At 41.2% G+C, this 16593-nt stretch overlaps 2 protein-coding genes across 7 annotated transcripts in view; both read left to right on the plus strand.

Moving 5' to 3' along the window:
- Positions 1–16593, plus strand: part of ASAH2 (N-acylsphingosine amidohydrolase 2) — a 92344-nt gene that overhangs the window by 38710 nt on the left and 37041 nt on the right. The gene's annotated exons all lie outside the window — the stretch shown is intronic.
- Positions 671–16401, plus strand: SGMS1 (sphingomyelin synthase 1). Its single transcript, XM_026080963.1, is given in 6 exon segments — positions 671–1326; positions 7330–7361; positions 7364–7446; positions 11001–11154; positions 11813–11979; positions 13882–16401. Coding segments are annotated over 6 exon segments (1239 nt in total). The 5' UTR covers positions 671–703; the 3' UTR covers positions 14062–16401.

Raw genomic sequence — 16593 nt, forward strand, 5'->3', positions numbered from 1 at the left:
TGTAAACCTAAATGCTTTGGTTTATTATCAGGACAGCCTGTTTGGGCCTCCACATTGGCTTTTACTTCACCCAGAAAGCATAGCTTTGCTTATATACATCATTTTTGTGTGCTGCTGATCTCTAGAAAAGCATTCCGGCTGGTATGTAAGATTTTTTTGCTGTGCAAAACGAAAGCCAAGCTGTTACCGCTCAATAATTAGGTGCAATGCATTCAGCTCATACACYGGAGTGGAGCTGCAGGGATGGGGAAGAAGGTTTGCAACATTAATAACATTAAACTCTTGCTCTGTAGATCCTTGAATCCATTAGTCTTATTATTGTAAGGAGTTTGGGTACYGCTTAAGGACCAGAATGGCGTAGCAATGGAGAGATACAGATACAGAACAGGAAGGATCCCTTCAACAGCTGTTGAAGTAATGTGAATTTTGAAGTAATGTGTGCTAAAGGCTGTCTTAATAATCGGCTTGTTGTTTTTTTTCTTTTTCCTCACTAGAAAGAAGAATGCAAGCACGAATATGAAGTGAAGCGTTTCCTATGCTTTCCCCAGCGTGCGGATGTTCGAGACAGGGACTCATCGTCGGGCAAACAGGTTCCTCTGACAAGATGAAAAAGCCACGGAGGAGCTTGCTGCTGCCCTGGTGTCACAGCGGCTGCTGCCCGGTTTAAAATCCATGCCAGACTGTGCCCGGGTTGCCTGACGTGATGAAAGAAGTGGTGTTCTGGTCACCCGAGGAGGTGACGAATTGGCTAACGGAGAATGCCATGCCTGAGTATTGCGAGCCGCTGAAGAGCTTCACCGGGCAGGATTTGATCAATCTAACGGAGGAGGATTTTCAGAAGTCACCTCTGTCGCGGGTGTCTTCCGACAGCGGGCAGCGGCTCTTGCACATGATTGAGACGCTGAAAATGGCTCACCACATCGAGGCTCACAAAAACGGGCACGTCAACGGGCACATCCGTGTCGGCACAAGCGACACCGCGCGTGAAAATGGCTTCAGCAGCAAAATGAAACTGAACGGGATGCCAAATGGGTATAAGAAGGAGATGATAAAGATCCCCATGCCAGAGCCGGAGCGCTCGCAGTATCCCATGGAATGGGGGAAGACTTTCCTGGCTTTTATTTATGCACTTTTTTGTTTCGTCTTTACCACGGTGACTATCTCAGTCGTTCACGAACGAGTGCCTCCCAAGGAGGTGCAGCCTCCCCTACCAGATGCATTTTTTGATCGCTTTGATCGGGTGCAATGGGCCTTTTCTATTTGTGAAATCAAYGGCATGATCCTTGTAGGACTGTGGTTTGTTCAGTGGCTGCTCTTAAAATACAAGTAAGTAAGACTGTTTGAAAACTGAGGGCTGAGTTACACTTGTGATGGCTTTTGGGGGCTTGGATACTGGTTTACACGTTCACATCCAAGTAAAACGGTGCTTCTTGTGATCTCCCTGGTTTTGGTATCCCAAATTGAAATAGATACTACACCCTGGGCTCTGCAATTTGTGTGTTTTGCTAAGGCAGAATGGGAAAGAAGTTCAGTTCAACTGCTGCATGAGAAACTAATAGCTGTGGACTTGTTTGCCTGCAGAACTGAGCCCTGTTTAGCCACAAAAACCCGTGAATGTTCTTAACTCAGTTGACTGTCCGGTCTGTACATARTGAGCACAGTTCATGCTGGTGTAACTTATCAGCTGCTAACTGACTTGAGATACATTTAGTGTCTCTGTATAGGCTTAATATAAAGATCTAATGTACAGTTATAATACTTGGGGRAAAAAAAAATCGACAGGCTGTGGTTTAGTCCTTGCAGTCATTTAGTCCTTGCACCCAAGCAGCTTTGAGTGGAAAGATTTGAAGTATACTTTCTGCTTGACATGAGATGGGACAGGCGCTGACAAACACAGAGTATGGTTCTGTCAAAAGCTAATCATAAAATAAGTAAAAATGCAGCTATGCAGTGAGTTTAGAGGGTCTCAGGGCTGTCTGGGTACCTGCTTTCACTCAGTCAAAATGGCAAAGTAGAGTTTGCCCGCCAGTGGAAGTCCCCTACCTCATCTTCTGCCAAGCAGATGTGCGTGTGGATGCTTAATTTAGTGTATCTGATGTGCTGCAAATCCCCACCTYGGGCTGCCTTGCGGTGAGTGATCTGATATAAAATCTGCTGCTGCCAAGACTCAATGACTGAAGTATTCAAAGTCGAGTGGCTTTAAGCAGTATGAGACAAGTAGCATGTCYTCTTTYCTTTCAGAGARCAGGCRCAAGTGTACTTCCAAGCCAGAAGCATGCTATTAAATGTCTAGAGCTGGTCTGGAAAAGAGGGGTTGGAATAGTATTCACCAACTTCCGGAGGTACAGTCAGCTTGAAAAGAGAGAATTGCTAAGCTCTGGCAGGATAAACTTGTGCAACGCAGTTGTGGATTTCTATACGAATCTGTCAAATAAATAATCCATGCGATGCTGTGAACTTTTCATTCCTGAGAGCTAAATGGAACATCCTGGAGAGYTGGTTTTTGCTCCACGTGTTCTCAGTAATGCATTTCTGATGAGCACTTCCCATGCAGCAGGGTAAATTTATCTATGAAAAAGAAAAAAAAAACAACATTATTTTATGAAATATAAAGGTCATTAATACATAAAGTGAGCGCTGGAAAAATAAATCAGTTCTGAGACGATGGTTTTATCATCTTTCCTATTGCTTTATACTAGTTGATGTATTTTATTAGCTGAAATTTTAAAACCGTTGTACACTTTTATGGAGGTTGCACTCCTTAAAGGCAGGTTTCTAGAATGGTTAAGTTATTCCATCATTTATTTTTATTGTAGGACTCAAACTGTGAAATTGATTTTTATTTATTTATTTATTRTGTACACACATGCATAGGAGGAGGAAATTACTCTGGCTTGGCCTCTTGTTTTGTTTAGGGCTATAGGCTTCAGTATTAGACTCCTATGTCAGTAGCTGCAGCGCTGAGTGGTTCCTGTCCCCACTGCTCCAACTTGCCTGTGGTGAACTAGAGGGAATATTAACTTACTTGGCCTCTCTGAGCATAAATAAATGTTTTTTTTAAGACCAAGGGAGGTATCCAGAGAAGGTGACATGGGATCACTTTCAAAAATGGAATGTCAGGTTAACAAGGCAGTACGAGGGATCCAAACACCCTGTGATGGAGCTGAGCAGGSTCTTCAAATGTATTATAGCAGCATCCATAAAGTCCTTGGAGATCTCAAAGCAGTGAGAGATGGGTTGACTTGACAACAAAGAATTTGGCATCACTGATAGATGTAGAGATTCCCCCCCATCGCTGTGCTTTGACATGTTCTTTCTTACTTGCTTCAGGAGGAGACCTCTTTCTGGTGTAAGTGAAAGATGTTAGAGAGGCTTATCCATGGCTTTCAATTCCCAATATCAGCCCTGGAATAGCCGTTCTGTACTGGTCAGTCTGTGTACTGGTCACATAATGCTCTTGCGACCTTTCTTCTTGCTTATCAATGAACAGGGCTATCATCTAYGGTTAGATCCCCGACCATTTGTTGCTTTTTCTCAGTGGGCTTCCCAATCCAAACTGAGATGTTTCCAGCAGGAATAGGAAACATGGACAGTGGAGGCCCCAAGAAACTCCTCGGAGGTGTGGTCGTGACGCCAAGATTTGTGGTGTGGGAAATAACTTTTAAAGCCTTCCTAAACTGGATTGGTGAGACTCTGATCGTGAATGTGTTTGCAAGAGCAAGGTTTTAGAAGCTGCTACCTCTTGTGTGTGACAGCATGGGTCAGATCCATCTTGCTGTTTTTAGTACAGGTTCAATAATGGGGGGAAGCGGACAGATGTTAGATATTCTTCATCTTCAGGACACGGATAGAAAAGGACCATCAGAAGGTTTTGAGCCTTACATCTGTCTAAGTCTGGTAGCCCTGTAAGAAGCAGAAAGGGAAAAATGGGAGAGGTGTTCACTAGAACAAGAACTCAGGGCTGTGACTTATTTGTGGCTTTGGATGGTGAATGACTAAGTGTTATGAAAAAGTAGAATCACTTTTGTGTCATGGGGGTTATCACCTCCCTTTGAAACTAATGCAAGAATAAAGAGAGTAAAYGAGGCCAGCTGGACTTCCCTCACTTTTCTAACCTCTGATGGCTTTGGGATGGTCCATTCAAGATGTGAAGATAAGAAGTGAAGCTGGGTGATTGCTGGCCAGGGTGAAACCATCTCCTAGCCTAGTCGGATGACAGAGATACTGTTCACAGATGTCTCCAAGTGAAAGTTCACGATCACTGATGAACCAGAAACATTGCGTCTGAGCTGAACTGTAACCAGTGGCTGGGTTGAGCCTTCAGTGAAAGCAGGCTGCTTCCTGATTTCAGACTTTTTGAAATACTTTTCTTTGCCCAGCAGTGAAACGTCTATTGCTTGTCATACCAGATATGCTATTTAGCAGTAATCTGATTTCACCCAAGCTTAGCCTGCTATTCTCAGAAGTGGTGACGGATGATAGAGGTGTGCGTCATTCACRTTGCTGATCCCTAAGGCCTTCGTTGTCTCACCACTTAGTCCAGGGATTGCATGGTGATGTTGAATAGGACCTACCTGTTTTCTGTGACGTTTCAAAGTTGTGGTCTAAACAGAAGAGGGTGTTGGGTGTGTCTGTCCACAAAAGGACCTCACAAACAACRGTACGATGTTTCCCTTGACCCCTGTTGAGTTGAGCCTGGAAGAGTTTTGTTCTGTGCTGAACGTTTCAGGGGGATCCAGAAGTGTACRAATGCCTCTCTTTTCATTTGTTGTTGCTCTGTTAGTTCTACCAGAGCAATTTCACTCACGTCCTGTGCAATCTAGACTGTAGATAGTTTAAGGTTATCTTCGGTAAAAGAATAAGGTTTATGTCCTACCTGCTCTGCAAGCTTCCTCAAGACTGAAAGCTTCAGTGCTCAGCAGTTGGCTGGATGTGATGCAAGGAGAAAGGTTCCCACTTTCTTTGGTGCTTTTGTTTTCCACGTGAAGCACTGTCCGTGGCATTTGCGGTAGGTTGAGTTGGTTGGTTTAGAAAGGAGGAGCAGGGTGGGTGTGCGGGTCTTRGTTGGAGCATCCTTTGGGCCGGCTGAGCCTTTTTCACGCGGGAACGTAGGGAACTTGAGGAATTCAGGCAAGCTGCTGATCTGCGAGTACTGCTGATGCGCAGCGAAGTTTTCTGGGAAGCATTCCCAGATGTTTTTGGAGAAATACGGTGGTGGTTCTTGGCCGCGCTTGACGTTTGATTCAGCCTGCACACTCACAGGATTGAAAAAACCCCACCGAACCTGTTAGGTGAGGACTGGATAGTGGTTATAAAGCCTGGTAGGTTGTCCTGGCCAGTAAGAAGCTTTGAGGACGTAGCTGTTAGCTGAGATTGTGTGGCGATGTTGAATGGGACCTCATAATTTCAAGAAAAAAATCCTATTTTGAACTGAAAATTTGTGGCTTTTTACATCTTTATATATTACCGTACAGACAGCACTTTGACACAGACTTTTCTAAGCTAAGTACACCAAGTACAACCAAGTAGTTCTGTAGGTTATGTTAATAAAAAGTGGCTGAAATGTTCAGTGCTAGCTAAAACACTACTGCTCCTTAGGTGTGGTGCTTCTCAATCTTTAATCCCCAACTCCTCTGTTGTCTTTTACAGCAGGTTATAAAGAGAAGCAACTTCGTATATGGTTATAAAAGCCAGGCGCAGGTGTGAAATCTTTAATGGCTCACCCTTCCAGCAGAAAAATTTCCCATATGAAAAACAGATGAAAACCACTTCCCCAGGGGCATAGTGCCTTCAACTCCTACGTTTCAGTTCATGGAGCTACACTAATAAAGCATGATTTTTTTTTAATTCCCAGTTGTGTCCCTGTTTGCCCTGGGAAGGAGGAAGAAAAAAACTAAAAAAAACCCTKCTGTGTTTCAATAGTCGTGAGCACTCTGAAGTGTAACAAAATATATTTACACCATTCGTATGCTTCACTGTAATATTTGAAGCTTTTCTGATAAGTTAAGACACCCAAAGCTGGTATTGATCCAGTGCTGCAAAGTCATCCTCCCATAAGAATGGGAGCACGACGATTTAATAACCCTGTCAAAAGCTATTAAAAAAGAAGGCCAGTTCTGAGCTTCAAAAGAGCTTCGGCTTGGTCGAGGCTGTTGGAAATACTACTTTTTTTAGAAGCGAAAGTTTCAAAATAGCAACAAATGGATGCCAGGAGTTGTACCCTTTGATGGTAGGGTAATCCTTGTATGTCCAAATGATCATTATTTGTGAATAATGATGCTTTAAAATCGAACAAAACCGACAGGATTCGTAACCACCAGGACRCGGTCGCTTAAATTCGTGAACGGTTGTAATTGGATCTGCCCTTGCTTTGGTAATGCTCTCGCGTTGCAGCGACTCTCTTTACTGAAAGCTAGGCAAACCCGGATAAACAGAGCTCCCATCCCGACAGATGGACGTGCCAGGAAATGTTTCATTGCTGTATTTTTTTCTTTCGGTACGTAGCAGGGAAACTCGGTTTTGGGGCTGGCTGTCATTGCTGAGTTGAAGTCGAAGCTTGTGCAGTTGCTGGTTTTGCAAAACTCTGCTTTGCGGTACCCCAAACTTGTATCGGGCCTCTCAACCTATTTCAGTGATTTATTGGCAGCCCTGAATGGACAAATCTGCTTGAAACTATGGCAGTGGCTTCCCATGAAAACGTCATGTTCTGCATCTAACGCAGCTCTAAACTGGTGTTTCTGAAGTTTCAATGCTGATGTGACTTATTTGCTTTTTTAAAAGCTATTCAAGAAAGATATGCTCATTGGAAAGAGGAGCCACTGTTCATTTCTGCTGAAGTTTTCTATAGAAGTAGTGTTTGTTCTCATTTGGGTCCTATAGAGCTATTGCTTCTAAAACAGCCTTTCGTAATTAATAAATGTGTGTTTTATCTTATAATGAAAATATTGTAACTTTATCTCCTTCCTTTAATACAAAATTAGTGACCGTTCTAAGCTAACTGAGGGGTGTGGGCCGTGAAATCCCTTCTGGTGTCTTCAACGCTAAATTTGCACAGACTCTCGTGATATAATCATTAAGCTTCCTGGAATCAACTTCATGGGTAATCTTAGTTGAGTTCTTTGTGCGTTTCTGACCTGCAAAGCGTGGGAAAATTTGTCAAGTAATTTGGTGTTCTTAGGTGTAAACTGATACACATGAATACATCAGAAGTCCTGAGTTTCTAAAGCACCCATAAGAGAAAAGTTACTAGCTCATGTGTTTTATTTACTTCTGTATATTTTGTTTGCATTGAATGACCTCTTTTTTTTTTTTTTTTTTTTTTTTTTCTAGGTCTTTTTTTAGCAGAAGATTCTTCTGTATAGTTGGCCACTATACCTATATCGGTGTATTACAATGTATGTAACTACACTCCCAGTACCAGGCATGCATTTCAACTGCTCTCCGAAGGTAAACTGCTTGCTGCCATTCCGTACTGTAATCTGAATGTTCTTCTGTTGTCTCACCGTTGCCAAAAGCTCCGAGCAGCACTTTCACAATAATTGTTACTAATTTCAAAATATCAATGGGGCATGACGGGGGCGTCCTTCTGCAGACCATCTGCTTTGCCTCTTGGTTGAGGTGTTGATTGCTTTTAGGCAGTGCAAACGCTCCCACCCATTTTGAAGGCCTGATCTATGCAATTTCTGTAGCATTTTTGTGTGACCACCTCTTTTCCGTCTCCACCAAACCAGCCTGAAGCAGTGCAGCCTACGGAGATGCCATATGGGACTTCATTTATTTCTAAACAATTCAGCGTGTTAAATCAGAGTATGATTTGTATTTGAAAATGACCCAGAAAGACTTTCCTTTCAGACCAGTTCAGCGTGAAGCTTTTTGTCCCCTTTGTTGCTGTTTGCCCCTCGGAGGTTAAAGCTTGGCATCTTCATCCAGTCTCTAGTCCTGACTTGATCTCCCATGAGAAACCCTATCGCAGTTCCCCTGTGTCCTGCAGGTCGGTCTGAGGAGCGTGCATTGCACTCACGAGGTGTGCCTGCATATATATATATATTTTTTGGAATGATGTCAGGGCAAGAACTTGCCACCTCCTCACCTAACAAGCAGTGACTCCTGTTTGTCGCACCCATAAAATGGGCTTGCGAAAGCCATCGCTGAAATAAAGTCACTAAGGCAGAGATGGTTTAGGCAAGACCCTTTTAGTCACTGTTGAATGGTAATTCATGTGGTCAGGACGGGGATGGGATGGGGACAGCGTTCTTACATCCATCTCATGTAACTCAAGCATTTGTGTAAGCTCCTTGCTGTAATGTGCTGTTTGCGGTGGGGAAATGCAATTTGATCCTGACTAGAACGTATGTGATACGACACAGTGTGCCTATACTTGATGCAAGCGCGCTTTCTCCACTGCAGTTCATCTCCTGGCCCCTCCTGGGATTATCTGCGCTAACGTGATTTAAGCAGGAGAGCAAAAACAAGCAATTTCCATGAAACATCTATTGCATACGTAGCCCACAGGCTTTGTGTGCACAGTCAGAGGTTAGATGACTGGTAGCAAAAGCATTAAATCAAACTCCTGATTTGGTTTGATATATGTACTGGCACTGTTTTGATGAGTAGTGCTGGAACATATAAATCTGCAGTGCAAACAGAGTTGCAATGCTTCAGTTCCTAGGGGAAATGGAGCCAGCAAATGCTTGACGATTCGGAGCGTTTGCCAAGCCACATGTGGCTTCTTAAGAGACTTAAGTCTTTTGTAAGGAGAAGCGAGTGGGAGGGAAATCAACATTGTATTTGATCAGTCGGCCATTATGAAATTAAAAAAACCCAGCACAGATATTTATGAACCTAAATGAGTTAATCTGCAGTTTTGGGATATTTACAGTGTTGGCACGTTGGCCTCATTACTCAAAGTAAAGACAAGCCTACGTTGCCCTCTTCTATTTCCGTGATAAGTTTCTGCTACTAATAATAGCAAGGTTTTCTCGAAAGATATAAATATATTGGTGGGAAAAAATAGCTTCTCATCACCTTATTGAACTATATATTATTCTAAAGAGTGGGCATTTGGGAGCAATTTAATGTTTGAGAAGGAACTGTTAGCAAGAAATATTTAATTACTACAAAGGAGACCACATAGATCTGTCCAAAAAGTACAATTCATGTTACTTAATTAAGAATAAGCTTTAAAAGAAAGGAATAACGTGCCTATAATGACTGGCCGGGTGATCTTTGTTTCCTTCTTACCGTTAAATGGTTCCTATGGATTGTAAAACTTCTTAAAATGAGCTAAAGCGGCAGCAGGGATGTAGCTGAGGGCATTGATCCATTAGTTCTTCTTTCAGCTCAGACAACGTCTGGCTTCCTTTTGGGTCCAGGAGGTGCTTGATAYGTCCCAGTTGTGCTTGTCCTACAGTGCCCAATTTTTTTTTTTGGTGGATCCATCTAATGCACGGGCTCATGTTAGAGCTGGGAGCAGCGAGAGCAAGGTCCACGAGCATCAGAGAGGAGGCAGAGGAGAGTTGTCCCAAGGAGGACTCCAGTTTGGCTTTCCGAAGGCTTTCCAAAAGGCAAATTGGGGTCCTTCAAATATCCAAATTGGAGGTAGTCTGGATCAACCCCATCAGGTGTTCAGGAAGGTCCCTATTGCTCATGGGGACTGTTGGAATTAAAGCCAGTCTGCTCACGTGTGTGTTTGGCGCCATGCTTGTGGAAACGCTATTTGAGCTTCTTTTCAAATGCAAAGTGGAAAGAATTTCTTCTTTTTTTWAATTTTTTTAAAGACTTTCCAAGGTGGTGGAGGGGGGTCTTAGAGTTTTGGGTAAGACATTCTCTCTTGTGCGTTAAATCTGGGTTTAGGCAGCTGGACRTGTGGATTGGGTAGTTCGCCCGCTTTTCTGTTGGATTATCATCTGTCGGGTCTGCACTGTTATGAGCTGAATTTAATTAAGCTTCATTTATTTAGAGTGTGTTGCTTCTCTAACAGAAGGGAAAAACAGATGTTTAGAGAACATGAAAAAGAATTCTAATTATAACTGGAAATATTTTTAATTACTATTTTTGTGGAGCTGGGTTTTTTTTGAGACTGATATTCTAGAATTGGGAGAAAAGCAGATTTATTTTTCTGACCTTCACTGTATATCCGTGGCTTATAAAAACATCCCTCAATACAAAGATATAATGAATAATAATAAAAAAAAAGTCTGAACCCATTACCTCTTYTTGAAGATTCCTACTAAAATCATCCTGCTGCACTGCCACAAACATTAGCAAAGGCTGCCAGCAAAAACCTCTGCGAAAAATTATGCCTTTAAATGGCACCAGCAGTAAGTACTTAGAAATACCAGAGAAAACAATTTTTGCTCTGCTACCTGTTCTTCTATAACCATAGCACTCTGCGTGTAGCTGTTGACAGTATTTTGATACCCTTGGAACCACTTTTTTAATTTGGTACCACACTGAAAAGATAGCATGTTTATTACTGCAACTAAGAGTTTACACATATGTACATATGTACCAACATGCACATACATCTATGCACATACATTTGTTTAAATAAAATTGCCTATTCTCCTTCAATCTGTTTTGTGATCATAGCAAAAGTCAGAAGTCCCTCGATGTATTGTATTCGTAGGGAAGTTTTAATAATTTCCTTGATTCCCTGCCTTGGGGATGCTTCAAACAAAATGATACTTTAGGCAGATGGATGTAGGAGAAAAGTCTCCTGCTGTATTCATATGAAGACTTATCGCTATAATACATGCAAAGGATCAATCAAAAATAACTCGTGTCTCATTTCCTGTCTTTTTTCCTCTAGAAACATGTTGCTAGYTTTTGGGAAAACTCATGGGATTTTACTGATTAAATTCTAATGTTTCAATGCAAAAGAGAATAAACCATCTCTCCAGTGATAGCGAAAAGACAGAGCTGCTCGCTAATGCCGTGCTTTAAACTCTGAATGGTTGGCTCTGACTTGTTACCGTGATTTTGTTTTACTCTTCCACTAGCTTTTTGGAGACTGGGAATCTCATCTGCGAAGGATAATGAAGTTGATTGCTGGCGGAGGATTGTCCATCACAGGATCCCACAACATGTGTGGTGACTATCTGTACAGCGGTCACACTGTCATATTAACGCTTACATACTTATTTATCAAAGAGTGTAAGTTCATTGCTGTTCTTGCTGAATGTCCTGTTGTATAAATTCCCTTCTCGTTCAAGAATTAGTGTTGTGCTGATCCATAAATACAATTCAAGTAAAAATGCAAACTTTTTCAATTAAATTATTAGGAATTCAWTGACATGGCTTATAGATACAGAAAAGTTTGGAGACAGAGTAAAACACTTTACCATGTAGATATTGGAATTCTGCATTTTATTTCAAAAATATTTTGTTTAGAGTATAGTTCAAACCTGTTTTCTACCCTACCTGATGGACATTATTTTAACTATGTATCTCCTAGTCTAGCGAGATATGGATGTCCTGCAAAATGCAGTGTTGCTGATTTTACAAAGATCAGGCCTTAGCATATGCATTTCTGTTGCATGAAAGGAAAGAAGAATCGATTGCCCTCTATGTAGAATCAATATTGAAGTACAAAGCAGTTACTTTTACAGACCAAGATATATTAAATCTTTGTTGGGCTTTTAAGTTGTTCATTAAGAGAGCGATACTAATTTTGTAATCTCAGCATTCCTGCTCTAAATCTTAGTGCTGACGTCACTGGATTGCAGTCTCCGTCCTCTACTAATTATAGCAATGGTCTTGAGCATTCGTAACGTTATGCTTTGAAGTCATCGCTGCTTGTGCTTCTTTGCAGATTCTCCACGGCGACTCTGGTGGTATCACTGGCTTTGCTGGACACTCAGCATGGTTGGGATGTTCTGCATCCTCCTTGCTCATGACCACTACACTGTGGACGTGGTGGTGGCTTACTACATCACTACACGACTWTTCTGGTGGTATCACACAATGGCCAACCAGCAAGTGAGTTTCTCCTAGTCTTTGGATCTTTTTGGCTCCACGCTTCTTGCTGTAGCATGGCAGTGGGTGAATATGCACACCTTGCCCAGAGCCTTTCCGCAGGAGTAACAGTGGACTCGCCAGTGTCCTGTGGCATGTCCCTCTCTTACTCCCTCATGTTGTGTTTGCGGGAAGAAGAGGAGACATCCGTTGAGCTCATCTTGCCTTTTGACYGCAAAAAAAATATCTGAAGGCTTACTGACAGGCACGCCTCTCTCCTTTGGCTGTGTAACTGCAATTTTTGAAGTCCCTCTGACTTTTGGCCAGTTGGCCRTTTTTGTGGTATTAGAGCCAGGCATTTAGGTGTGGTGGTTTTGTTTTGTTTTCTTAACTGGCTTTTCCTTGTATTCTGTGGCTTACACCCTTTAATTAGGTGACAGCTGTCTTGAAGAATAGCCAGGCTGTTCTCACTAGAAATGATCCATTTGCTCAGTGTTTCAAAAGGACAATAAGTTCCCCTAACAGAGATAAATGTTTTCATTTTGGAGGACAGCARAGTAGAATAAGCTGCTTCTGTTCTAAGGCCTGTGTCTGGGAAGACATGAAAAATTGGGTGATGCAGGAAATACTGAGAACAAGGAGCTGCCCAGGAGGAAACACAGCACGTGATGGGAGGTAGCAAAGCATGATTGTTACAGTGTTGAAATACTCRCCCAGAGAGCAGGGGTAAATGATTCAGAGGTCTGATGAAGAAATCTAAGTGAGGTCTCTTGTGGTTCTTTGTTTTTACTTTCCTGCCGGTGAACTAGATCAATAAAAGAGGAGTTTACATTGCTGAGAAAATGCACAATTCCATTATGCATGAAAAAGACTAGTGAGGTAAAAGAAACTTAAGACAGGATAATTTCTCCTCMGTCTGTAACAACRGATCARAGCCCAAAATATTTTCTATGCAAAATGGAGAAGGCTGTTTTGCTTATCAATTGCATATGACTCCAGTTAATTACRTTGATAAAGTTTGATAGGAAGTTTGCAATTCATATCGTAGTGGTGCAGATTTTTTTAGTTCTTATCAATGTCTTCTAGTGACAATGTCATGTATTATTGCAAGGATTTTGATGCTACTTGGAGCAGTACACCACAGTGAAGCCCTTGCATCACCTGGGTGCTGTTGTGTATATCTACCACCAAATACTTAACTGAGATTTCAGTTCAATGTTCARTCACAGTTTGGGAATCATTGTGTTTGATAGCAATCCATGCCCAAACTTTGTAACTGTTGTGGCTGACTTTGCTCCTGTRCTCTGTCGAAACGACGGTACTGAGAGCCTGTGTTTTGAAGTTGGAAGTTACTAAGTCATACTTACCTTAAATGCTAATGAGGGCTTGCTTCAGAAAAGCTCTTTGCGTTGTTGTATGGAAACGCATCTGTTGTGCTGTATGATGTGACTCAGATAAGATGGCTCAGCATTGCCTCCCTAAACCAGTAAGGCATTGGGAAATCTTGAGAAATAACGATTCCTGGATCCTTCCCTGATGCACATTTGTGTTCAACACTGCTATTCTCCTTCCTTGTCCTGCTCCATGTGCAGAGGGAGAGAGGTATGGCTGTGGCTTGTGTGTGGTCTTAAAATTCAAAGCCGAAGTCCCCCAGGTTTAAAATAGATTTATTTTACATACRAGTTTCAAGATGTGGAAATAAAGCTTGGTGTGCAGACCCCTTTCTGGGGGTTTTCATGGGCTAACACGATGCTGCTCTGCTCTGGCATTGAAAAAAACCTAAGCGTTTAGAGATTTTTGGAAATCGCCTTAAGCAACATGTGTGGTTTTGGAAAGCCACTGATGGTTGCAAGCGACGTGCAGTGAAGTCGTGCGAGTAAGTAACGTGCTCTTTCKTAATTATTTTCTCCAATTATCTCTGTGCAGGTGCTAAAAGAAGCTTCCCAAACTAACCTCCTTGCAAGGGTCTGGTGGTACAAGCCCTTCCAGTACTTTGAAAAGAACGTTCAAGGAATTGTACCTCGCTCCTACCACTGGCACTTCCCCTGGCCGGTGCTCCACCGGGGTAGGCAAGCTAAATACAGCAGATTGGTGAACGACACATAACAGCGTGTYGATAAGACAAAATGTGGGGGGAAAGGACCTGTCCCAAGTGCTAAGAACTCCATGCGAGAAGATGCCATAACAAATGAACTGCTCCCTAACCCTTTCTTTTAACGGTTACCTTGACTTAACCTATTCAGTTACCTGGTAAGCACTGTGATCTTTTTTTCTCTCCAAAGGATCTGCGTTGGACAACAATAAAGAAAATTTAACTTATCATGCACTGTTATACATTTCTTGTTAATGGATTTGGGATTTGCATTACCCATCACCATGTTCCTTTGTATATGATGCGACAGCATAGATGAAAGCTTTTATATCATAAGTTCTGGTCTTTCCAGTCACGTCTGGGAATAAAGCATATTATTTTCTTGGGAAAACATACTTTTCATATCTCTTGCCCCAAAGATTGGGCTGTAAGCCATTTTCTAGCAAATGACTATATGAAGGTTTCTAAATACCTGCCTTGGGTAAAATTGAGAAATCTTTCTACCTGTTGCACCGAGATACAAATGAGATGATAGACACAGGAAGGTTTGGTAATCTCGATTTTGTAGAATCTGCAGTGGCTGTGTCAAAAAGTGCAAAAATAGAAAAAAAGAAAAAAAAAGATGTAAAGTGATTTTCTAAGTATTTCCTAACTTTATTTTTCAAAATGTGTATGAAAATTAAATTTAAAAAGATTTTTACATGTCAGAGAATAGAGAGTTAAAATTTAAAAAAATATGCTTCTTGGGAGAGAGAGAGATTTGTCTATGTTTCTAGTGCCTTTCTTGTCTTGATTGTATGGTCAGTAGGCAGTCTTAAATGTTTTTATTTAAAATAAAGTATTCCATGAAAGCAGAATTATATATACTGTATAATTACTAATTTTTGCATTTATAGCTAAATTAAACTGGAAATTTGCTTATAATGTTGAAATTGCCATGTGTAGGGAAAAACCAAATAAAAAGGGTCAGATCTTGTTCACACATTGTGGGCAGGTCATTCTAAAATATATCACTTTATTGTCTACTTGGTAGCTGTATTTTAAAAAGAAAAACAGCCATKAATTCCTGTTTTTTAAGAATTTTACAAATGATCACTGAGTGAACTACGAATGGTTTCTCCATCCCGTACTGAAATGTTGTTGAAAAACAACAAAGATAATCTATTTCTTTAAAATATTTGTGCAGAAACTGCATGTAATTATAAGTTTCACTCCTACCATACATACTGTATGTCTGGGGAAGTATTCTATCCTACGTGCAGAACATGCCAATGTGCAGAACAAAATAGTTTTTTTAAGAATGAAGAAGAGAAAATATATATATAAATATATATATATCCATTCTGTATTTTACGTGAAGCAGAGTTATCTTCTGTAGGGTTTTTGTGTATTCACAAGGTGATATTTGTATTGTAAAACAAAAATGGTGAAGGAAAATAAAAAGGCTTTTAAAAAATGTAGTTTCCTTTATCTTTTTAATATTAATTTTAAATTTAAAGCTAGGTTTATTCTTCCAAACCTTGTTTTTAATTTTATGTGTTGCACTGTAGGCCATCAAAATTGGACTGTATGGAAACTGCATTGCTTTTGAATTGCTGTTCACGATTTGGCAAATCAGTGCCTTATTTGAAATAAATGCTATGCAATAGTTTCTGATCTTTAGAGATCTGGGAGAGGATCTGAGAAGCCTTCCTTGGAACCATCAACCAGGGCTTGAAAAATCTACCCCAAAACTGCTGGGAAGGAGCACGTTGCAAGCTAAGCGTCCATAACCCTGCTATCTATCAGTCTTATGATTTAAACTACAAAACCTGTCAAATTTCTGTGAGTACTTTCACTGCAAAATATCTTCTTCTTTTTTTTTTCCTGATGAGCTAAGTGCATGTCTACTTCTCTRCCGTGTTCCCCAGCCTTGGCCTAGGACCTCCTTGAAGAATTGATCCAGTGTTACTTTTGCTGCTTTGCCTTGCTGTTGCCTGGGATGCTAAATAAGATTTATCTGTTTCTTATTAGTTCCCTTTTCTCCCTGGGAGGGTTGGGTTTTCTTTGCTTCCCTTGTTTCTTGGCAAAACTCCTTGCAACAGCATTTGCAGAGCTATTTGCAAATTTTGGGGCTTAGCTCTGCACGTTTGACATTAAGTTCCTGTTGGCAATACTGTCTTTGCAACTATACGGTAAAAAGTTCATTTAAAAAAAACAAAAACACATCCCAAAATGATTTCTTGAAAGAATTCAAACTCCCAGACGTAAACGAATGAGTAGATTTTTCAAGACCTGGATCACGCACATCAAAAACCATTGACATAAGTAAATGTATGAATATATGCACATGACATTAAATGGAATCTGCTGAATTCTGCATTGTAGTGTCTGACTTACTGCATGAATTTTGCTAAACATGGTTTCATTTTTCACGGTAGAGCTGTGCTTTGTTAAAGCATGYTGTCTTGAGAAACGCTCTCTGGGCAAGCAGGAACATGGAGCCCAGTAACGTGGCATGGCTCTGGTTGCAGCATAGTCTGGAGCAGGGGACCAAGGGAATAGAT

Source organism: Apteryx rowi, unplaced genomic scaffold, assembly GCF_003343035.1.
Source record: "Apteryx rowi isolate R43461 unplaced genomic scaffold, aptRow1 scaffold_116, whole genome shotgun sequence".
Classification (NCBI taxonomy): Eukaryota; Metazoa; Chordata; class Aves; order Apterygiformes; family Apterygidae; genus Apteryx; species Apteryx rowi.